The 25,437-nt window shown below is 41.7% G+C and overlaps 1 protein-coding gene across 3 annotated transcripts in view; it reads right to left on the bottom strand.

The window, feature by feature from the left end:
- The window catches only part of Ap1ar (adaptor related protein complex 1 associated regulatory protein), a 30,782-nt gene extending 8,780 nt beyond the window's left edge, over nucleotides 1-22,002 (bottom strand). The window contains exons 1-6 of one of the 3 annotated variants that reach the window (XM_052179274.1): nucleotides 21,672-21,753; nucleotides 19,423-19,453; nucleotides 6,140-6,188; nucleotides 5,353-5,379; nucleotides 3,588-3,613; nucleotides 116-212 (exon numbers count right to left, since the gene is read on the bottom strand). In XM_052179274.1, coding sequence (XP_052035234.1) covers nucleotides 116-212; nucleotides 3,588-3,613; nucleotides 5,353-5,379; nucleotides 6,140-6,188; nucleotides 19,423-19,453; nucleotides 21,672-21,753 — 312 coding nt within the window. Of the gene's footprint in view, nucleotides 1-115; nucleotides 213-868; nucleotides 941-3,587; nucleotides 3,614-5,352; nucleotides 5,380-6,139; nucleotides 6,189-19,422; nucleotides 19,454-21,671 lie in introns of those variants that run through there. The other 2 variants (XM_052179272.1, XM_052179273.1) reach the window with 2 other exon arrangements.
- Nucleotides 22,003-25,437: the final 3,435 nt, after the last annotated feature.

The following is a 25,437-nucleotide window of genomic DNA, read 5'->3' as shown; positions in this document are numbered from 1 at the left end:
CTTTAAATGAGTTTTCTCTGCATGATGTAAACAGGTCAGGGACAGTCAGCCACAGCTGAGCACCCCGCCAACAGGGTTCACAACATGTGTTTCAGCAGCGGGGCAGGCCACTTACCTCCCTCTGGATTTTCCTATCCACATCTTTCTGCTTTTCAGCAATAGAATCATAATGCCTCTCTTGTAAGTCAACAATTTCTTCCTCAGTAAGTGGCCTAGAGAACACAGGGAGGGGGGGAACAGGAAAAAAAAACAAAACAAAAGCCCTCCTGATGAACCTGAGTCCAAATAAAACATTTCAAAAGCCAGGGGAATACTAAAATTTTACTGCCAAAAAAAATGTTAAAGCAACAGAATATAGCTTCAATGTCCCGTGGCACTGTAACAACACTAGCCTTCGTCAGTTTACGGTGCTGAGCTGTCCTCACCTGGGGCGGAACCTCAGTATGCCCCGCTCTCTTCTCTCAGTCAGAGCCTAGGCCTTCCAATCATCCTGGGCTCCCCAGCCCTTCAACCTTCCCCATACTATCCAATAAAGACAGCAATCTCCTGGCTTCCACTCAGGAGATGACGCTCTCATATCAGGTCTGAATTCTCTTCTCTCCACACCCTCTCACATTCCTACCATTACACCAGTCACTCTGGGCCCTGAGTCTTCTATTAGTCCCTTCTGCTGTGGGCTGCTAGAAAAAAATGCAGCAACAATTTGGCCCTCAGCCTCCAGCAACAGTCTCTGAACAGGTGACCACCTACACTAACCACTCTGAAACTTTAAGTTTCTTATTTAAGCTTCTCTTCTTAAGGGCATCTTCATCTCACTTCAGTGCTTATATTAATCGTATTCTTGCTTCCCTTCCTAAAGGTGACCTACCTGAGGTCATCACTATCCTCATGATCCTTCAAGTCCATGACCTGCACCTCCAGTACTTATAACATGCAGCTCCTCCATGTAAAGTGCAGGTGGAGATGACACAGGAGGGAAATGAGACGGACAGGGATTAAGACAGGCATGCAGTAGAGCTGTGACTTGAACGCAGGTGATCCAGCACCAGTCTACCTAGTGTGCTTCCAGTCTGTGCCCTTGTTTCAACTCAATCCTCAGGGCCCTGCAGACATTAGCTGCCGTCACTCCAGTAACTGGTGACCACATGCTGCTAAACACAGCCAACAATCTGGGTCCTTCTTACCTCAGATTCACGAGCAGTCTGAGCATCCTCCCCTCTAGCCTGGCCTGTGTCTGGCCCATCTCATTTCTCCTTTGCCTTCCTAAGTTCTCTGGTTCCTCGCCTCTATCATTTACCCACCATTCTCAAAGTCCTCTTTTTACTGTGTGCCTATTTGATTCGCATGGGCCTTCCTTCCCCTTGCTCCAAGAACCTGACTGTATCCGGCCTCAATCTAGGTGTGTGACCTGAGCTGCTCTGAGGTGGGGACTGACCCTGGGACTTGGTGCATGCTAGGTAAGTGCCCACACTGAGCTAGTTACATCTGGGCACGGTGATATAGGCGAATACTGCCAGCATTCAGAAAGATCAAAAGCTCCCGACCGGGCTAAAGTACATAGGAACTCTTGAGGCCAGGCTGATATTGAGAACCTAGAACTTATTAAGCACTTATTTAAGTGCTTACTTGGGGCATGCCTTTAATCCCAGCACTTGGGAGGCAGAGGCAGGCGAATTTCCGAGTTCAAGGCCAGCCTGGTCTACAGAGTGAGTTCCAGGACAGCCAGGGCTACAAAGAAAAACCCTGTCTCGAAAAAACAAAAACAAAAACAAAAACAAAAAAATCATACAATATATTTTAATCATATTCTTTTCCCTCTCTCATTGCCTTCCAGATTTTCCACATTCAATTTAATGTCCTTTCTCTTCTCCCCTACTTAAAAAAATAAAGAAAACCAATAAACAAAACAAAACAAAAAAGAAAACCAGTAAGAAAAAAAAGTCAAAAGAAAAAGCTAACAAAAGAAGCAGAGGTGTTTTGCGTTGGCCAACTACTCCTGGGCTTGGGGCCTGTCCTGGAGTGTGATTGGTGTACAGCCAACAGCAATGGTCCACTGCAGAAAGCTGACTCTCGCCTTCCTAGCAGGTATCAACTCCGAACAGCTTCTTGGTCAGGGGTGGAACTCTGTATCCACTTTGGCTTTTCAGGGATGGGTTTGGTCTGGTTTGAACCTTTGCAGACACCCTAGACTTTTACTGTCTTCATAACCTCCGCTGAAAGCAAGGCCTTATTTCTGTCATTATCTGTGGTCTCCCAGAACTATGGAGTGTGCCTATCATGCGCCTACTTCACCTGATTCTGCGGCCCCAGTGCTGCCATTACAGATCTGCAATATCACACCAAGATTACGCTTGATTTTCAAGCCTAATATCTAACATACTGCCTGGCACATGGACAGCTGCCCAGTAAAGGCTTGCTAAACTAAAAAAATGCAAGGACAAAATACTAAAAGGAGGAAACAATTCCACTGCCACTAGGAACTTATCTTTTACAATTTTATGTGTATGGGCGTTCCGCCTCCATGTATGTCTGTGCACCACTTGCACACACCTAGTGCCTGGGAGGCCAGAGGAAGTATTAGAGTCCCTGGAAGTGGAGTTACATGTGGTTGTAAACACCATGAGGTTGCTGAAAACCAAATCTGGGTCCTCTGGAGCTTCAGCCCAGGTACTTTCTTTAGAGCCCAAGGGAAGATGCTTCTTTTCAAGCAGTTTATGCAATTTTAATAGCGCATAAAAAGGTTATATAAATATATTATATTAAGAAGGGTCTAGTTTCTGCTGAAGCTGTAAATTGTTTTTATTTGAAGAATGTTTTAGAATGTCAAAAAGAAAAAGGGGATAAAATAAATATAAAAAGAAATAGTTATTAATGTTAAGTGGCTTTAAGAAAATTAAATGATTTTGAACCTAGGCTCAAAAGAAAAAAATTTGAGAAATTAATATACATCTTTTTTAATTCAAAATACTGTCTGGGGAAATGTATTATTTGTCTTACTTTTATGTAAAGAGAAAAAATTGTTTCTGAAACATAAGTGTTCAGTGTCTTGAAGACTCTGGAATTTGGCCCTGAAGAGCCACATCTGTTGTTTCAAAGTTCTGATCCATCCTGTGGCGAAATGCTTTAAGCAAGAAGGTAACAACTCAAACGCTTCAGGAAGTCTCTGAAACTGACTTCGAGTTCACCAGGCCCCTCCCTGCCAGAGTCCTTCTCAGATAAGTCTTGCTGCAAAGAAGACTGAGACCTACAGGAGGGTCGGCCACCTGCGGCACCTGAAGAGGACAAGACCCAACCCTCTGATCTACCTGCGGCTGCGCAGGGCTCCAGGCTCCCAGCTTTGTGGGCTGTCTGTCACCTGTGCGAGGGTGGCTCTGCTGAGGCAGCTGTCCGAGTCATTTCTGCTCCTGTAGGTAACCCCTCACCCATAATCCTAACAAAAACTTATTGATTAACCCCAACAAAACTTATTGACTGTGGTGGCATCACACTTCGGTCTGTCATGGGAGTGAGCGGATGTGTGTGCTGCATCTCCCCAGCAAGTTTTGTCACACAACACTTACACACTTTGCTGTCTTGATAAACCTTACCTGTGGCTGCTTCCTGGGCTCTCCCCCTGCACAAAAAATAAACAAGTAAAAGAATTTTCACCAGGTGAACTCACTATTTAAGGCAAGCCAAAGCAATTTTCATTTAATCAAAAATACTTTTTACTTACCTAATTCTGTCACAGTAAGCAAATATCATTATTAAAAGGATTTGAGACAAACAAAATAAAATTCACTATTTTTCAAAGGCAAAAAGCTCCATTATAGAACAAACATTTGTTAGCTATTAATTTTTTTTAACAGATGTATGCTATGTAGCAAATGAACTCTCAGGATATGCTAGACAACACACTCACTGTGTCTTCCACATTTGTGGCTGATCTCCATTACTCAGGCTTCAAAGCTTTAAAAAGCACTTGTTGAAGGGTTTTCGTAACCCTCCCCTGGAAGTCAGTACCTTTAGACTTTCTAGCCACTTGAAGGCACACACAATAGCATGTAACTGAAGAGTTGGCCAAGGATGTGTGTTCCTAGCTAAGGTCCAACAGGCATCACTGTGCCCTGTTACATGCTCACACTGAAGGAGTGGCCTTTGACATTACAGCTTGTGTTTTGTGGTTTCAGTCTTTAAAATTAATCCTGAGCCACAGAGATTCTGCCTCCAGATAAAACAAAACACCCCAAATACGGCATGTAACTCCTTTCTGGTGTTCTTAAGCACAGGAAGGTGTGCTGTGTTTTGTACAGAGATGATGTGAGGTATATAAGTTTCAATAAAGCATGTTGACAGTGAGCTCAAAGTTAGCAAGTCGGCAGTCTATGCTAAGGACAGTTTTCTAGAGAAAAATATCAAATAAGCCTATGAATTATCAGACTATGAAGATGCTGTGACCAGAGGTTTCAGAGATCAATATCTTAGTTTTGCTAGGAGGAAGGATTGCTCACAGCATTCGTGGGGATTCAGAAACATTAGAATCACAGTATGAATTAGGGCTAGTGAGATAGCTCAATGCGTATGACCAGTATGGCTACTGCAAGAAGATGCGAGTTTAGTTCCCAGCACCCACATCATGTGGCTCCCAGCCGCAGAGCATCTGATCTGATCTACTGCCTTCCTCTGCTCTGTGAGAGCGAGCGCTGCACGCACAGCACATGCTCAGTAAGTATACGCAGTGAATAAAACTAAGAAATACATCTAAAAAGAAGAAAAAGAAACGAACTGCTTCAGTTTCTTTTATAAAATAATAAAATTCAGTAGTTGTTGCCCTGGTTTCTCCAAAGCAAGCCATAATTATTTTAAGACTAATTTGGGCTTTGAGTATTTCTTACACATTTAAACTACACATATCTGTCAGCTAAGATATATCACTAAGTTGGCAGTAGGAATCAAACTGTAAATGGCCCACATTCATGTCAGAAGTAGCGTCACAGAACAGGATGGTGTGTAAACTAACCATCGCAAGCAAGGCAGAGCAGAGGCACGGCAATGTAAGGGCTACTAGCCAAAGCCGGAAGTCAACCACTGCGAGAGAGCACCTCAGGGAAACATGAGCCTTGGCCACTGAGACAATGCTGCCAGGGCAAAGGGTGCCGCTGAGAAGGGAAGGAAGAAGGTTCCACTGAGGCCAGTGCTGCTTCCCTAGGAAACCAACGGCTACACAGGTCTCTGAACTGTCCTCCTCGATGGTGCGTATGCCTTGCTTTTAGGTCTTTTTGTTACAGAATGGATGAGAAGTGAAAAGCAAGACAAAAAGTGGTCCAACGAATGCAACAACTGACAAGAACAAGAGCGGAGTCAGATACTTACCTCATCACTCTCCACAAGATTCTCAAACTGAAAGGACAAAAGGACAGCATTAGGAGGGATGCTTTTCTACTAACACATTGCACAAGAAATATCATTCTTTTTTAGCCTTAAAAACAATACAACTTTATATGCATGAGACCTAAGAAGTTCAATGTCCTTTATAATTAGTACATTTGATACATTTTAGTCAGCAAAATGGCCAACCCAAGGGTTGTTTTTCTGTCTATCAGACTCCACATACCAAGCCACGCCTAATGGTTCAGACCTGTAATCTCAGCTACCCTGAAGATGCAAAGCTTAAGGCCAGCCAGACGATGACAGAGTGAGTTCAAGGTCAGCCGAGACACTGTCTTAAAAATAAGTCAAGCAAGCTGGAAGAGGATGTCAGTCAGAGTCTAACTTACTGTTCAGGAGGCATGCCTCCCAAAGCAATCAACAATATGCAAATGCATAGTGATTTTCTCATATTTGGTTCATACTAAATGTAGGTCTAAATCTTTCTCCATTATCTTAAAAAAATAAATAAAAACAAGGAGCTGGGAGGACGGCTCTGAAGTTCAGAACACCTGCAACTCTTGGAGATGCCCCGGGTTTGGTTCCCAGCACCTGTATGGGGCTCACAAAAGTCTGTGAGTTGCTAGGAATCTGTCGCCCTTTCCTGGCCTCTGTGGGCACTGCATACACAGTGCACAGAGCAGGCAAACTCTCATATGCATGAAATAAATCATAAGAAGAAAGAGGAAGGACTCTGGGTTTTCTGGATCCCATCCACTGCTCAAGGACTCACCTCTATGGTCAAGTGTTCTCCTCTTGGGCATGTTCTAAAATATTTTGATCTAGGAAGAAAAACATAAGATGCCAAAAATCACAACTAAGTCTACAATTGAATTAAAATTATGGCATAAATGTATTCTTACAACATACAACTATAACTTCTCTAATATAGAGCACCTTGTATTTCTAAAAATCAAACCAGATTTACCTAAGACTTTTACCTTCTATATATGTAAATATATAGAAGTTTAGATTTTTAAACTTCATCTTAAGTTTAGCTAACTAATCAATCTTTTTATTGGCACTAATGTTTACTTAGACTGTAATAATAATTTACATAAGTATCACATAGAACAAAATACAGTGAGTTTAATTTTTAGCTTACTCTATTATATCAAGTAAAATACCTTGTTAAAATGGAGGTAAATATAATCAAATTTCTTGCACTGTATGAAAATATCAATGAAATCCATTATTATTTATAACTAACAGTCAAAAAACCAGAAATCTCTTTAAAGGCACACAAAAGGCCATACTAAATGATATACAATGACTATGTCCCTTGGGTTTTAAACATACGTAAAATATCACAACTCTGAAAGGATAAAACAGGCCGCTGTGTGAAGAAGAGCAGCTACGGCAGCTCCTGCCGGTAACACCACTGCCTAAAATGCTGAGACAGGAGGCTTGCTGGGAGTCTAAATCTGGCTTTGGCTCCATCGCCTGGCCTCTAGCTAATGGGCCATGTATTGTATAGAAGGCTTTATGTTCCGTTCTTATGCCTTCACAGACAAACAAAAGAAAGAGCTCATAAATGCCCACTGTAATTTTTCTAAGGGGTGGGGCAGGGCAAACTTTTCCTTTTTCTTTGGTCATTCATCTAAAACTTAAATACAATTAAATGAGCACCTTCCTTACCACATCTACACCAACAATATAATATGCTCTACTGCAATACCATGTTCATCTCAGACACGGTCAATTCAAATTCTATTGCTAAGAGTACTGAGACTCACACTCATGTGCAGTTCCCACTACAGGTGCCAAAATGAATAAAGGGAAGAGTCCCGCATGGGAACTGCTTCCTCTTTCAGTTCCTGGTGTGTCAGATATACTAGGCAGAAAAGGCCTGTCTGAATAATGAGATCTCTGGAGTCAGGTCAGGTCTGATGCTTTGTACATGTGCATGGAGGGGGCTTAAAGAGTCAGTAAGAGAATGATGCACGCATTATCACAACTAACAAAAACAGCAAAGAAATTATAGTTGATATTTTTTTCTGTGACAGTGTTTAGCTGATGGATGTGACAATTGATCTTCACTGTCAATAGACTGAGTTTAGAAGTACTTGTGATCTGTGACAGCATTTCCATAAAGAATTAATGGAAGGAAACCTAGTTTTACCTTTATTTTCTGTTACTGTGATAAAACACCCACACGAAAGCCACTTCAAGGAGAAAGTTTGCTCTGTTTCAGGTCACAGTCCATCACTGTGGAGGAGCCAGGTGGCAGGAACTTGTGGCAGCTAGTCACAGCACACCAGTGAAAGCAGACAGCAGTGAGTTCACTGGTGCATGGTAGTGCTTCTTCCCTCTCCTTCTCCTTCCCAGGGCCCAGCCATGAAATGCAGGTGCCCACAGGCAGGGCAGGTCTTTACACAATTAACACCACCTCTCACAAGCATACTCACAGACTAACCTAGACAACTTTTGGGAACTCCCTTCCCAGGGGATTCTAGATTGGGCCAGACCGAGTAAAGGACCCGTCCCAGGCACCAGCGTCCTGAACAAAACAAAGGGGAGAAGGAAGAGCAGCAGAGAGCCAGGCTGCCAGCCATGAGTTAGAGTGCGCCAAGGGCAGCCCTTCTGCTTTAATCTATATATGGTGGGCAGTTTGATCAAACAAACATACCAATGTAATATACTGTTTTGTGCCACACAGGGTCTCTACTCTTCAGTTTTTCAAGCAAAACCAGAAACAAGCTGGATATTCTAGGATTGTGTTCTGACAGGATTTGGGCTTCTGGTATTCAACTGTTTCTCTACATATAACCATTACCCCTTGCTTGAACAGTCTCATTAAACTCTCCTTGTTTAGGCCTGCTGAGTGGTGTACGTAAATGAGATGAAGTTCAGCAATACTAAGATAATATAGGACATCCCAAACAGTCAAAACCAGGGAAGTTACCACCGCACCCCACTTATAAGTCAAATGTCTCTGGCCTTTGTAGCCACAGCTGGTTACAGTGAGAACAATCATCTTGCCTGCCTGACTGGACAAACTATACATCCCTAGACTTCATTTGATTTGTTCAGAGTTCGCTGGAAACCAAACATAGATAATATCTTCCTGAGATCTGTAGGGCTTCACTTAAAAAAAAAAATCAGACTGAAATCTTATTCACAAAGAATATTTATTGACTCCTACAGTAATAAGAGCATATTGATTGGTTAAAGTAAATATGGAATTTGGCAAACTCAGGCATCTTTATTTTTTTAAAAAGTGAAGCTTTACTATGGGGTTTTTCTAAAAACAAGTAGACATCAGAGTATATATATATCTTAAAATGAATTATGGATGTCTTTATTTATTTAAACACTGCTGGCGCCTCCTAGACACTCAACAGACATGTGCGGTATTAAATTCGATCAGTTCTATTTTGCGAACAATGACCCATATAAAATCTATAGCTGTTCTCCAAGTTTTCCAAATGGAACATGGTTAGAAAGGCAAATGTTTTAAAGAACTATTTCAAGGATGTCTCCTTAGTATACAGGCAGTGTGTCAGTTCACAGAAGTGCCCATCGGTAAACACTCCATCACTTAAGCACAGGAAGCACACCAAGATTCAAATCTTTCATACTATGACTGCTAAAAATCTGACAAATTTAGGACATATATTTTTAGTATTTCCTATAAAAAGCTATCGTGACTTTTTAAAAACCTTTCTATTGAGTCTCTGAATTTCACACCCTGCACCTCTCCCCACTCCAGCTATGTGTGACATGAGCCAAGATAAGAGAGAGTGAGGTGTTAACAAGGTAAGGAACAGTCATGTTTACCAATAACACAGACTAGGCTGATAAGAATCAGACTGAGCTGATTCTCTTATGTCTCAGAAATGTCCTTTCCTCAATACTTCTATGGCTCCTGTTACCCTAGAAAGATCTCATATGTCCAGTGTGACAACCACTAGCACTTAAAATGCAACCAGTCTGAATTTGGAGGGCTATGAAATGTCAAACTGAACTGGATTCTAAAGACAGAACAAAAAAAAGTAACTGAAATATCTCCTCCCATAACTAAACTCTTCAGCATATTTGCAAGACTAGATGTGACAAATGTTCAGATCTTCCTTGATTTGTCCTCTATGTTTAATCCATCAATTCTACACTGAAAACACTGCCACCCATCCAGTACTGAGTGTTCAGCTTTGAGTCTAAACATGCTCATTTTATATGGAATGCCATCCCCATAAGTGATTTTATATGCAAGATGTGGCTACATTTCCCATGCCATTTTCAACAAACACTGGTAGTAAATAGCTGATGACATCCAAAGAAAGCCTGGTCTAATGCTCTGAATCATATTACTGTCTACAGACAGCCATCCTACTGGTTAGAACTACTACTGTTAGCACATAAGTGGGTAAATCTGACCAGATTTACGCACATAAGTGGGTAAATCTGACCAGATTTACAGAAGTCCCTGAATTGACTTAAGACAAAAAGTACAAGTCAGAATGGAAACTGATATTTTTCTATCATGCTTATAAGGGGAGCCCTTGTTCTCTGCCTGTATGTTTGTAGAATTCAAGAACAGATACTCAAATTCTTTTGGAAGAGGTAGTGTTTCTTTGATAATTTTTTCAAACAGTAGGATTAAGAGAAAGTAAAGACACACACAGTTAAGAAAGAAGCTACTCACCTTCAAGTTAATTTCATTTATGATAATAATACACCAGAACCATTAGACATCTCCCAAGTTCAGAGATTCTTGGAGGTATGAGTTTGTAAGCAAACAACAAGAGAAGACAGCAACAGTGTTAGGAGGCACCCAGGTCCCACCCACAGCAAAAAACAACAGAACAATGACTTCTTACTCCTGACCAGACACTGCTGCCCACCTTGGGTAGTTAACCAGGGAAAGAAAAAAGAGGGGAAGGGGGCTGGAGGAGGGAGGAGTCTCTGAACTAGACAAAATACAGAAAATGACAAATGCTTTCTCAGTCCCTCTAACTACTACAGTGAAGCAGTCATTCTTCCAGCTAGACAGGAGGAAGTTCCCTTGTTAATGAAGACAATGGTGCTCTATCATCTCCGGCAGTCTAGCTTTGTACCAACACTTCAGTTTTATTACTGTCCCTTATGGCCTAAGACAAAGTCAATACCTGGTTCACAATGTGTGGAATTGCCCTGTTAGGTTGAACTCTGGTACAGCGTCCATTTCTACTGTACCTTATTTGTGGTTATGGGGTGAACATGAGGTAGCGTCCTCCCGTGACCACAGTAGTGTTCTCCATTCATCTGAGGTTTATAAAGAGCCACGGCAGTTTTAACATCTATTACTTATTCCTAGTTTCTTATATTTCCAATGCTATCACAAAGGGAATCAAAAAATATATACACATTCTATTTGCTACAGGCACATAGGGTTAAAATGAAGTTCTTGTACAAATAGCCAACATTTAACATCAATAAATTGGAAAAAAGCACCTTGGCAGTACTTAGAAAGTGGAGCACTGAAAATCCCTTATTGGTAAAAGTATAAACTGGCATAAACTTGGAAAACTTTAATATATTTTAGTACTGATGAAGATGTGTATAAGTTATGAACCTGTAATTTCCATTCCCGGGAATCTCTTGTACAGGTGTAGAAAGAGATATTATTAGAATGCCTATTAATGGTAACAGAAGAAAGAAAGAAAGAAAGAAAGAAAGAAAGAAAGAAAGAAAGAAAGAAAGAAACAAACAAACAAACAAAGAACATAACCTCCCTTGAAGTAACAGAAATGCCCATCAATAAAGTAATAGATAAATTATGGTATATTAATACAATATAATGCACACAGGAAACAAAAAGAGTGGGCAATCAAGTATGAAAATGGGAGTTTTGGACCAACTGTTCAAAAATCCCTGACAGAAAAAAACAAAAGCATATTGACTAATATTTACTGTATTTAACGTAATTACTGAGGAACACAAATACAATTCTTGCCTTAAATCTAGCTGGGTACACTAGCATAAAAGCATAAAAAGCTTGTTCAAGTGCCAGGAACCACAGAGGGGAGCTTCGAGGGGAGGATGTAGAGTGGACGCATGCATAATGCATGTAATCAACCTGAGGCTATGGATAAAGCCAAGAGAGCCTGGATTAGGGTGCGGTCCAAAAGCTGCAGATAAACAAATACTTAGCAGATAAAAAAGAATCTGATCTAGGAGAAGGATTAGACAATGAGATGTCGGGAAGCAGGGTCAGAACTGAAAGGTGCTACAGCGTGAGAGTGGGCACCACACAATGTAAACACAGTAAGTCAAAGATGCAAGGGTCAAAAATAGGGACGAGAGAAGCTAGAGGAGGCCTCAGGAAACACAGCAGGGTCACACAGATGAGTTGTGATGAAAATTAAGGTCACATCAGATGTACTTTTCACTTTCACCAACTCAGGCATTCGCTCTAGGAAAAAGGGAGGGGAAAAGTAACAGGAGAAACCTAACACTGTGTTAACTCAAGGCACCCAGCACAAGGTGTAACAACAGTGGCTAACTAGAAAAAACACAAGTGTGTTTCCCTCCTTAGCTAGGAACTCTCCAAAGCCCAGAGTCATCCTGGATGATTTATAGACAATCCCTGTATCCTCCAGGGTTGTCTCAGCATGAGACAGATTCCTACGTATTTACTATACTACTAAAATGTGAATGTGGTTCAACAAGTTGGGGGGGGGGGAGTGGTGGAGAAGCAGAGAAGAGGCTGTGGTTGGTGCATGGAACATTAACAAAAGAATTTAGAGTAAGAAGAGGAGATGCGGACAAACTTACTACCTTGTTATCAAGATAGATACTAAGATAAATTTAAATCTTGTTGATACAACCCCTAAAGAATAGAAGTAGTCATTAATAGTCTCCCAACCAAAAAAAGCCCAGGACCAGATGGGTTTAGTAGAGAATTTTATCACACCTTCAAAGAAGACCTAAAACCAATACTCTTCAAACTATTCCACAAAATAGAAACAGAAGGAACACTACCTAATTTGTACTATGAAGCCACAATTATACTTACACCTGAACCACACAAAGACCGAACAAAGAAAGAGAACTTCCCTTATGAACATTGATGCAAAAATATTCAATATAATCCTTGCTAACTAAATCCAAGAACATATCAAAACAATCATTCACAAAGATCAAGTAGGCTTCATCCCAGGGATGCAGGGATGGTTCAATATGCGGAAATCCATCAACGTAATCCACTATATAAATAAACTCAAAGAAAAAAACCACATGACCATTTCATTAGATGCTGAAAAAGCATTTGACAAAATTCAGCATCCCTTCATGTTAAAAGTCTTGGAAAGATCAGGAATTCAAGGCCCATACCTAAACATAGTTAAAGCAATATACAGCAAACTAGTAGCCAATATCAAACTAAATGGAGAGAAACTTGAAGCAATCCCTCTAAAAGCAGGGACTAGACAAGGCTGCCCACTCTCCCTATCTATTCAATATAGTACTTGAAGTTCTAGCCAGAGCAATTAGATAACAAAAGGAGGTCAAAGGTATAGAATTGGAAAGGAAGTAATCAAAATATCACTATTTGCAGATGATATGATAGTATACTTAAATGACCCTAAAAATTCCACCAGAGAACTCCTAAACCTGATAAACAACTTCAGCAAAGTGGCTGGATATAAAATTAACTCAAACAAATCAGTAGCCTTCCTCTACTTAAAGGATAAACAGGCTGAGAAAGAAATTAGGGAAACAATACCCTTCACAATAGTCACAAATAATATACCTCGGTGTGACTCTAATCAAGCAAGTGAAAGGTCTGTATGACAAGAACTTCAAATCTCTGAAGAAAGAAATCGAAGATCTCAGAAGATGGAAAGATCTCCCATGCTCATGCATTGGCAGGATTGATAAAGCAATCTACAGATTCAATGCAATCCCTATCAAAATTCCAAATCAATTCTTCATAGAATTAGAAAGAGCAATTTGCAAATTCATTTGGAGTAACACCAAAAAAAACAAACCCAAAAACAAAACAAACAAACAAACAAAAAACCTAGGATTGCTAAAACTATTCTCAACAATAAAAGAACTTCTGGCAGAATCACCATCCCTGACCTCAAGCTGTATTACAGAGCAATAATGTATTAGTTCAGAGAGAGGCAGGAAGATCAATGGAAAGGAATTGAAATGAACCCACACACCTACGATCACTTGATATTTAACAAAGGAGCTAAAATCACCCAATGGAAAAAAGACAGCATTTTAACAAATGCTGCTGGTTCAACTGGAGGTCAGCATGTAGAAAAATGAAAGTCGGCCCTTTCTCATCTCCTTGTACAAAGCTCAAATCCAAGTGGATCAAGGACCTCCACATAAAGCAGATACACTGAAACTCATAGAAAAGAGAGTGGGGAAGAGCCTTGAGAACATGGGCACGGGGGAAAATTTCCTGAACAGAACAACAATGGCTTATGCTCTAAGATCAAGAACCGACAAATGGGACCTCATAAAATTGCAAAGCTTCTGTAAGGCAAAGGACACTGTCAACAGGACAAAATGGCAACCAACAGATTGGGAAAAGATCTTTACCAATCCTATATCCAGTAGAGGGTTAATATTCAATATATACAAAGAACTCAAAAAGTTAGACTCCAGAGAATCAAATAACCCTATTAAAATGGGGTACATAGATAAAGAATTTTCAACTGAGGAATATTGAATGGCCAAGAAGCACCTAAAGAAATGTTCAGTATCTTTAGTTATCAGGGAAATGACAATCAAAACAACCCTGAGCTCCCATATCACACCAGTCAGAATGGCTGAGACCAAAAACTCAGGTGACAGCAGATGCTGGGGAGGATGTGGAGAAAGAGGAATACTCCTCCATTGCTGGTGGGATTGCAAGCTGGTACAACCACTCTGGAAATCAATTTGGTGGCTCCTCAAAAAATTGGACATAGTTATACCCGAGGACCCAGCTATACCACTCTTGAGCATATACCCAGAAGATGCTCCAACATGTAATAAGGACACATGTTCCACTATGTTCCACTATCCTTATTTATAATAGCCAAAAGCTGGAAACAACCCAGATGTCCTTCAACAGAGGAGTATCTACAGAAAATGTGGTATATTTACACAATGGAATACTACTCAGCTATTAAAAACGATGAATTCATGAAATTCTTAGGCAAACAGATAGAACTAGAAAATATCATCCTAAGTGAGGTAACCCAATCACAGAAGAACACACATGGTATGTACTCACTGATAATGAATATTAGCCCTGAAGCTCAGAACACCCAAGACACAATTCACAGACCACATGAAGTTCAAGAATAAGGAAGACCAAAGTGGGGGTACTCAAAATACTCACAGGAGTAACTATGGAGAGAAAGTGTAGAGCAGAGACTGAAGGAGAGGCCATCCAAAGACTGTCCCACCTGGGGATTCATCTCATATACAATCAGCAAACCCTGACACTATTGTGGATGCCAAGACTGCTTGCTGAAAGGAGCCTGTTATGTCTGTCTCCTGAGAGGCCCTGCCAGAGCCTGACAAATACAGAGGTGGATGCTCGAAGACAACCATTGGACTGAACGGGAGGTCCTGTTTGGAGGAGCTAGAGAAAGGACTGAAGGAGCTGAAGGGGTTTGCAACCTCATAGGAAGAACAATAATATCAACCAGCCAGAGCCCCCAGTGCACCCAGGGACTAAGCCATCAACCAAGGGGTACACATGGCTCCAGCTGCACTTGTAGAAAAGGATTGCCGTGTCAGGCATCAATGGGAAGAGAGGTCCTGGGTCCTATGAAGGACTGATAGATGCTCCAGTGTAGGGGAATGGAGGGCGGGAGGTAGGAGTGGAGTGGGTGGAGGAATACCCTCATAGAAGCAGGGGGAGGGAGGATGGGATAGGGGTTTTGGGGAAGGGGGAAATTGGGAAAGGGGATAACATTTGAAATGTAAATAAAGAAAATATCCAATTAAAAAACATAAAAATAGAACACAAATATCCATTTTACACATTTTCAACAACATGAAATGTTAATTGATTAACATTTAAATATTTGCCAAAAAAATCTTGACAGAAAAATGTAGTTTTCAGCCCACTATGAAACTCAAAACTACATTAGGATTGTTCTTTTTCAAAACGTTTTATATCATACCTAGTGAAATACAGTAAGACAATCTTTCATATTTTCTTGGAAATTATAAATAAGTGACGAGGAACCAAGGTAAATGGTTCCAAAATCTACAAAAAATTAAAAGCCTCCCAAGACATCTTCCCACTTCCAAACAGAAGATAGGTCAGACTATATAATCATATGCCTGGCAAAAGTGATCAGGAAGGACGGCAGGGCAGTTCTCCACCTGATATCAAACATTTCAGTGGAAAGTTACCCACCTGAATCTCAAGGGATAAGATGATGTCAGCACAGTACGTCACGCGTGTGGGAACAGGTCCAGTCCTCTCCCTCACTGTCTAAGCTGCCACCTTAGCTATCTTGTGCCCAGATCCTAGAACCCAAACCACTGGCTTTTCTCGGTCACAAGTGCACATAGCAGACTGTGGAGCCAATCCCTCGTCACACAGGTCATTTTATATCTACACTGCAGCTACTGGATGGTAAATGATGTTTTTCTACTGGTTAGGTATCTCTGCAGGCCGGTATAGAACTGGTAATCATAAAGTAAAAATATCTACTACTGACAGTGCCTTCTGAATGATGGGCTTTTTAGACTGCATATTCAGAAAGTTATTTTACGCCTTGCAAGAAGAGTGGAGACATATCTTCCCTCTGTCAAAGCAAAGACAGAAAAGGCAGGCTAAACAAGCAAGCAAACAAACACAGCCACTGCCTTTTGAGAGGAGCCTGCTCTAGTGCAGACTAGAAACAAAGAGGGAGGAGCTCAGGCCTGAGCTCCCACTCACCTCTCATGTGTGCAGCACCTGACACCACCCATCACCTCCTGGAGGAGAGAGACATGGGACCTCTTTTCTTTCTTTCTTTCTTTCTTTCTTTTTTTTTTTAAAAGATTTGTTTATTATATGTAAGTACACTGTAGCTGTCTTCAGACACTGTTTCTTCTCTCTAAAAGGGGGGGAGGGCTTGCTTATTTATTTATTGTATGTAAGTATACTGTAGCTGTCTTCAGACACCCCAGAAGAGGGTGTCAGATCTCATTACAGATGGTTGTGAGCTACCATGTGGTTGCTGGGATTTGAACTCAGGACTTTTGGAAGAGCAGGCAGTGCTCTTAACCGCTGAGCCATCTCTCCAGCCCGGGACCTCTTTTCTTAGGTGAACTGAGTCTTCTCTTTTTCTTCCTTCCCTAAGTTACTGAACAATCGGCAAAGCAATGTATTAATATTTAGAAATGAAAGTTAATAAAAATTAATCTTACAATCCAATGGAGTAGATGCAAAGGTTGTTTAATCTCTGGAGAGGAAGAGTCAGCCCAGTCCCAAATCTGGGAAAGGGTAGTTCAGAAATATCAGAGACCAAGAGCCAGGCCTGGGAAACAGTATTAAGACCTAACAGACTTAAGAAACTCTAGTCACAGAATCAACAAATCCTTGCATCTCTATGTCCTAGGAACTTAATTAAATGGGCACTCAACAGAAGCTGGAACCAGCACGGACAGGGACCGAGGAGTGCACTCGGAAGCTAAGTAGGGAGGTGGAGCTCAGGAGAGCAGACTGTCCGGCAGCACGGTCAGCTCTTATTTCCGGAGGGCTGGTGATACTTCAGGAAAAGTGTGGAAAGCAATTCTTGAATTGCCAGGGGAAAAGGTGAGAAAGTAGGTGTTACTGAAGTGAAAGACAAGGAAGAAATAAGATTCAGGGAGGAACATAGCAGAGACAAGAGAAGAAAAAACAGGAAGAAATACATAATGCATAATCTGGAAAGACACAGGTATCTAGAAGGATACATATTTTGGCCTTTATCCTAGAGATATCCTAGGGTTGGCACTAAAGTGAGGACTCTACAGGCCAATCTGAGGTAGGAAATTCCTCAATCGAGACTCCCTCTTTTCAGGTGTCCTGTTGACAAAACACACTAACCAGCACAGATGTGGAGGTGGTGAAGACACAAGAGGTAACACTGAGAGGTCTGAGATCGTGGATTTGGAGGGAAGGACAATGGCCCTCCTGCCCACAGCTAAGGTGACTACAAATTGACCTTCTATGAAGAAGGTAGGAAACAAAAGTAAAAATGATTAGGAAGTAGTCACTGAAAACAGAGGAAGTGAAGAAAGGGCTGTGAGAAGAAAAGGTAAATGCAGCACTGAATGATGGACTTAAAGTTACATAGTGTGTTGGATGGCTTCAGAACTCACCAGGAGAGGACTAAACTCAACAAGACACAGGGAGTAGATAAGGCCATGTGTTTCACAGCATCACCTGAAAGTACACTTGGGGGTGGGGGCTGGGAAACTTTCATTCATATACATATATGAATGAGAAAAATAAAAGATCAGAAAGAAAAAAGTCCTTGGAGGCTCTAAGCTGTAACATGGAACAGATAGGATTTTTATATCCATTTAAACATCCACTACTGAGGAAAGTAACTTGTGAAATTTCAGAAGCATCTTTCTTTCATCTGTGTTTTCCAAAGCCAATAAACATGCATATAATAAAACAAATCCTTAGTATGGACACCATAGATTCCTGTATCTTAGCAACACCTATTATGGCAAAACATTACACAGAAAGCAAACGGTGAGACAATACTGTTCCTCAATAGGGATAACCCAGGTCAGCTGGCATACAGGATGCTAAGAGTGGTTAATAAGAGAACCAAGGCTGGCACCACACGGTCAATACTATTTTCAAATGAAGAATGGTATTTTATTAAAAAGTTATAATATGAAGATTTGTGAATATGTTGTATTGAAACTAGACTATCTTTAATGTTCTTTTAATTAAGTTTTTTCCCAATCTATTTGTACTAATGTGTTTTTGCTGAAAACAAAAAGCAAAATTACAGCTATCCAAACACAGAAATGCACATGATACAAATGGACATATGTGGAACATGAATTCCATACAGCTCACAGGTTGCCATAGGAGAAAAACAAGGCTCAGAAATCTAGCTATAGGAAACAGAAAGTAGCAGAAGGCATTCAACAAGGAAACAGGATGGTACAGTGTAGTTCTAGAAAGCCCAGCTCCTATGACATGCACAGCCTCCCGAGGCTTGTTAAATGAGTCAGGGTCCAGTAGCTGAGCCATTCATAATGTCTTCACCAAGAGAATCCAGGACACAAAGGTAACTGGATGCTTATCTACAGAAGAAAGAGTTGCAGGCTCTTACCAGTTAAAGATAAGGGCTCTGGTTGCAGAGGGACTTTGACTGCAATCCCAGCTCTGTTATCTCAGGCAAGTTAAACTTTCAAGCTTTGGTTTTTGGTCTACAACACATGTACAAGTTGAACACCATTAATCTAAAAGTTCAAAATCCAAAAAGCCTCATGCTCTGAAAGCTGTTGTGAGCAGACATGAGGCCACAATGTGGGAATTTCATACTTGACTTCACAGGACAGGAAGACACTCAGATTGCAGGAGAGTTTGAGGCCAGCCTGGATAAAACTGTGAGATGCTTATGCTACCTAAAGCAAACAGTGAAAAGCCATAGGCAGACTAAAATACTCTATAAAATCACTTTCAAGTAAACGTGTATGAAATACAAATTAGTTTTATCCTTTAACTTGGGTCTATGTCTAAGAGTGTTATCTATCAAAATACTCCAAAATTCTATTTAAAATAAGAAACTGGTTTCATGCATTTTGGATAGAGAACTAAATTTTCAATAGCACTTATTATTTGACAGTGGTGTGCAAAAGAATAAATGAGTTAATATAGTATTTAGAATACTGCCCAGCATACAGGAAGTAGGTAAATACTGACAAGCACTAAAGTCATTTTCCCTAAGAAAGGAAAAGCACATCACTGTAAGCTATTACCTAGAAGCAAGTCTGCTGCTAGAATCCAAGGGGCTGATACCTGCCAAACAGAGCACTCCAAACATAATCACACCTGCGAGTGACACTACAACTCACCTGAAGCAAGGATGGGCAATAGTACAGCAATCTATAGATGGGAACTTAAACACAACATGAATACGATTCCTGAGAACCCACCTAAGAACAAATAACTTGCAGGGCTGGGCATGTAGCTCAGTTGGAGAGTGCTTCCTTAAAATGTATGATACCTTAGATTTGAGCCCCAGCACCACATAAGCCAGGTAGGGTAGCACACACAGAGTTCTAGTACTGTCCAGAGAAAACAACTGGCCAGCACATGGGGTTCTCCAGAACATGCTGGAAGAGGAACTCTGGAAAAGAAGAATACTGACCCATCGGCATGTCAGTACTTTGTTTCTTGGTAGTAAGGTCTCCAAGATGCCTTAGCACTTATATTGATATTTGGACTGGTCAGCAGTTATCCTAGCACATTAGAGTACACTCTAGTATATTTGGTATTTATAGTGCTGAGATTATATAGCATAGAGCAAGTGATCTCATTTTGAGAGACTCCTGGGAAATCTGCAAGGCTAAGAAATCAGGCCTCAAATCACAAAGCACCCCTGGTGGAGTCCTGACTAAATGAGCCTAACAGAGCGCAGGATGTCCTATTTCTTTCTAGACATGATAAGTACAGTGATGGGAAATCAACACATGCTTTTGTGATTACCCATTTTTTTTCACTTATACACATTAACGGCCCACGTGCATACCTAAAGGAACACAACAGTAACTAAATGGAAAGGCAGTTTAATACCACTATGCAAGTAACTACGTGCTTCCAGGGAGCTGCAAGAATTGTTAAGACTAATATTAAACAGTAAGTTTATGGGAAGACTCAAGCAAGGGAACTGTAGAAGCCTATGCTTACAGATGACAAGGCACAGGACTGATACTGATCATATATGGTCTTAGACACCAGCATCCACAGTCCCTAGGACTTACTCAAGGTGTCAGCCAAAAACAAACTACAGATTCATGATCACGTATTACAACATTATCTACAATGTTCACGACTCACATGATTTCATCCTGCTATCCTACCCTACGCTGCCAAGCCTGTGCTCAACCAGTCGAACCACGATTCTAATGAATAGTGTGCAATTAAAATATCATTTATAAAGTCACTGTTAAAAAAATACCCAAGGTTCTTACAGAACCCAGGTAATGTACTCCAAAGTCAAATACAAAAACACTGTCTACCACAGAATTCAAAACACTCCTTCCCAGAGTTTGACTGTTCGACCTTCCAAGGATGATAACAAAGCCAAAGATGGCATAACAGCCGGTTCTTCCATGAGCCCATTTCCACAGCTTCACAAACGAGTTCACTCACACAATACTTCGAATAACATGATTTTTAAGATCACAATGCAAAACAGCTGTCACAACCCTGTGAAAGTAACAGCGTAGAAATCAGGGAAATCAAAATACTAAACTAAGCAGCAATCTTTTAAGTCCCTCCACTCCCACTCTAGGGATGCATAGTCTAACACCTTAGCTACTTTGACACACTGCTTGATTAGTGAATCATTTTATAATGTAGCCATGACTCAAAGATTCGAATTACAAAGCACTTGGTTCCAGTTTGTGTATGCCGAAAGCTTCCTGATACAAAGCTATTGGCTGAAAATTTGGCACCATGCTTAAGAAAGTACAAAACAGATATGCTTTTTAGATTGGCTGACTTAGAATTTTCGATTCTAGGTTTAACTTCCTGGGAAATACTTAGGAATAATAAAATCAACATCAATGCTATGTGCCTCATGTTTTTTTCCTTCATTATTCTAGGAAATAAAGGTATAACAGTAATCTCACAATTTTGCTATTGGATAGAAAAATCTTAAGCATATTCCACTTTCTCACAAGTGATATTCTGGTTAGATTACCAAGCATAAGAGTAGGGATCAAAGCATGGTATTCCTTTCCAAAACTCTTAGTATGAAAAGATTCACAATCGCTTAAATGGTCAGTGTGCACTGTGATCCTGCAGCTCTTTACCTAACAGAGTTCACCAGAGCCTGGAGCAGAAGTGGCTTCTATTTAAAATGCACCTGAGGCATCAACCTTGGGGGACAGTCAAGGCCCAAAAGGAAGACCAAACACAGAGAGAGAAGCTTTGGCATTAAGTCAAAGCAGGGTGTGTCTAGGTGGCAGTGCCGGGTGCTTACAGGAGACAAGACCTCCCGAGATAAGTCCTCAGGGACGGGGAGCCTGCACGGGGGCGGCGGGCACCACCACCGCCGATCCCCGGCCGGGCATCCCGGGCCTGCGCTGTCGCTTACCCTCCGCCCGCTCGCTGCAGCCGACCCGCTTCCCGGCGGAGCAGCCCGAAGCACTGCGTCCAGCAGCAGTTCCCCATCGCATGCCTCCCGGAGCCGCCGCTCCTCCTCCAGCCCCGAGCGCGAGCCCAGGTGGAGCAGCTGCATCCGCGCCGGCCGGAGCTCGGCAGAAGGCGATGTAGGGAACAAAGGCCGCCGCTAGGGCCGCGGGCTCCGGGCTACCGCGGCGCGAGGGACGAGCGCAGGGCCGTGGGGTCCCGGGTCGCCAGCCGTCCGCATGGCCTGCTTGCCACCCGCACCCGCCCGCGTCCGTCACCGCCCCGGCAGCCGCGGGAGGCCCGCGCCGCCACGCCTCCTGCCGCTCCCGTGCTCCCATTGGTTACGTTTCTGGCGGCTCCGCTTCCGGCGGCTGGCGTGTGCGTCATTTCCGGTAGCTTCCGGTTTGGCTGTCTCTGCCTGGCAGGAGGCGCTGTTCTTGGTTGTAGGCGCTGTGTGTTGAACCCTGATCCGAGATGGTGAATTGCCCTCTCTCTGCCATTTCTGGCGTCTCCATCACTCGCTGTCAAGCAGTGGGGATCATACAGGGAGCCTCGAACGCAAGCTTAGCCTTCGAACTTTGTACCTAAAGCGCACGAACCTCTCCCCTGCAGCAGCGGGTCGAAAGTCACCCAGCGAGTGCGTTCCAGTACTGCACCAGAGCTAGAGCTAGAGGCGAGGGACTCGTTGCCATTACTTAGAATACACCCAGAGTTTTTTTGTATTTTGGTTTTTTTTTTTTTTTTTAAATTCTTCAAATATTCTCGTTTGCGGGGCAGCGTATCCTTGTTATACTGCCAGCGTACTGGAGAGACACTGTGTACTACTAGCCGGATTTTCTTTTATTAAAAACGAAAATTTCTAGCTTGGGGATGTAGCTAGGTTGGTAGAACTGCGGCGGAAAGTCTGCAGTCACAGCACTTGAGAGATGGAAACATAGTCATAAATTCAAGGTCAACCTCATACACTTTAAATTGGAGGTTGCATGACACTCTTTTTTTTTTTTTTAAATTAAAAGCTAAAGTAATTTCAGGTGGAGAAGATGAGAACCAGGGGAAATCAGCAAAAGGTCTTGGGTACAGAAGAACAAGGCTGGGGTAAAAGATCCATGTCCTCAAATGCTCCTCTAAAACCCTGTTTCAGACACTGGGTAACTTTAAAAGCAGAAGGCAGAAGTATGTCTGGGAGTTGGAGGCCAGCCTGATCTACAGAGCTAAGTTCCTGGCCAGCCATGTCTATGTAATGAAACCCCATCTCCATCCCAATTGGATATAAGGCATAGTTTCCTAAATGCCTAATTCTGTGGATAACACGCTTCACTGATAACCAGATATTACTATTTTATGATAAGTATACTGTAGTTGTCTTCAGACACACCAGAAGAGGGTATCAGATCTCATTACAGATGGTTGTGAGCCACCATGTGGTTGCTGGGATTTGAACTCAGAACCTTCGGAAGAACAGTCAGTGCTCTTTTGTTTGTTTGTTTTGTTTTTCGAGACAGGGTTTCTCTGTGTGGTCCTGGCTGTTCTGGAACTCACTCTGTAGACCAGGCTGGCCTCGAACTCAGAAATCCGCCTGGCTCTGCCTCTCACGTGCTGGGATTACAGGCGTGCGCCACCACGCCCAGCCAAATATTACTATTTTAACCCGCTTTAATGTGAGTGAAATCGTTACATTGAAAAAATAGTACTGCTAGTAAAACATTCTTTGAACTACTCATTGTGTTGGTTCTTACCGTCAAGGCCAACCATGGCGATTTCAGTCTTTGACTCTCTGGTGCTCAAGTACACAAGCTGGCAGCTCTCGGATGCAGTGGCATGGCTTAATGCTTTCCTCAACTGTCACTGCATTTCCCTTTTCTCTTCCAGTACCTGAAATCAATAGCAATAATGTACTCTTGGAAATGGAACTGTAAGTGCTTAAGGAAGCTGGTACGCACACCCTATAGGTTATTACCCATAGTGTCGATGAACATAACGAGCAAACGAGTGCAGAAAACTATGCTAAACTAAAAAGACAGTTTGTATTCCGTTACTGTAGTTACAGGAAATTTTTAAAAAGACAAAGTGATACAAATGACAAGCACAGCAAGGGGCTCCCAGGGGCAGGTGATAAGAAGTGGATCAATACAAGAGGATTGTACAATGTATTCATTGGCTCTATGAATATCAGCATACCCTTGTTTGTGGTACTGCCCAGTGGTTTTTGTTAGACACTGCTATTGAGGGGAAGTAACTTAAGATATAATGGTGACAATAATAAATAATACTCTATATTCCTTTAAAAGTGTGTGTGTGTGTGTGTGTGTGTGTGTGTGTGCCAGCCACATGTATACACATGCCCTTGGAGGCCAGAAAAAAGGCATTGGATCAATATAAGTTGGAATTGCAGGTGGTTATAAGTCACTAGATGTAGGTACTAGGAACCCAGCTCAGGTCCCCTGACCCATCTCTCCAGTCCCTCTGTATTATTTCTTGAAACTTCATGTGACACCGTGATAATTGCTCATTTAAGCTTAAGACATAGGCTGAACAAGATAATGCAGGCTTTTAACACCAGCAGTCAGGAGGCAGAACCAGGTAAACCTCTGTGGTTTTTTTAGGCCTGTCCGGTATATAGAGTGGAATTCCCGGCCATCCAGAGTTACACTGCCTCAAAAACAACAACAAAGCTTAAGGAGTTACAGCTGCAGACCTGACAGGGCACTTCTCATAGGTACTCCTAGAAACCTCTGTGAAAAGCAAATTCTAATATTGGTTAAATCAGGTCTTAGGATGATTATGGCATCATTAGGATGTGAATGGTCTATAAAATCAATGTAGATGAATAAAACTTTAAACAACAAACCTCACTAAGCAAATCTAAGCAACTTACAATAATAAGTCATTCGCTTGTCAACTGAAATGGTTTGTAACTGAAATACCCCATTATGTGCAAGGCCGTAGTAAACTGGCACTCTCTTGAACCTCAGACAATAAAAGTTGTTATGGAAAAATCACATAAATATGAAAAATATTTATCAGTAATCACCAAATAAATAGTGTGAGGGATAGTAAGTTAGCTGGTACATGCATATTATGCAGTCATCAGAAATATTTTTGAAACTATTAATAGAGAAATGACTAATATGTGAAAAATGCTAGTTGTTTGTTTTCTGAGGTAGGGTCGTGTCATGCAGCGTAAGCTGAGTTCAGCCTGGAGACTGTTTCTGTCCTACTGCTGAGTGAGTAGTAACGTGGTGTGTGCCACCAAGCTGAGGGGGTCAAACTTTCTGAAGAAATATGTGAGACGAAGTTCTGAAGCTGTTCATGCAGTTAGTTAACTATTGTTGGTTAAAAACCGATAGAAAGAAAACCTGTAGCCTTAAGGGGTATTTATGCAACAGGTGACTGTGAAGGAAACCTAGCTCTAGTGACATAGGCTTGGGTTCCTATTAAGGTGTAATCTGTTTCCTTCAAGTTTGGGCAGAAGATGAAGTTAGTAACAACCGTAGCCAAGAATATCCCAAGATACATGTGTGGAATTTATCATAGCTAGAGAATGTATTTATATGAAATGAAATGATATGAAAATCAACCAAGTAGAATATTCAGCTTATCACACATAGATCAGCTCTAATAAAGGACTTTTGATGTCAGCTTTCTAGAGAGTCCTGCCCTTGCCTTCCAGGTGTAAGGGGCTTCTCTTCCTCACCCCTTTCAAAATTCTCTTTGGTAGTATTTTGTACAGA

This window comes from Apodemus sylvaticus, chromosome 4 (assembly GCF_947179515.1).
Source record: "Apodemus sylvaticus chromosome 4, mApoSyl1.1, whole genome shotgun sequence".
NCBI lineage: Eukaryota > Metazoa > Chordata > Mammalia > Rodentia > Muridae > Apodemus > Apodemus sylvaticus.
This window is presented reverse-complemented; position numbering and strand designations above follow the sequence as displayed.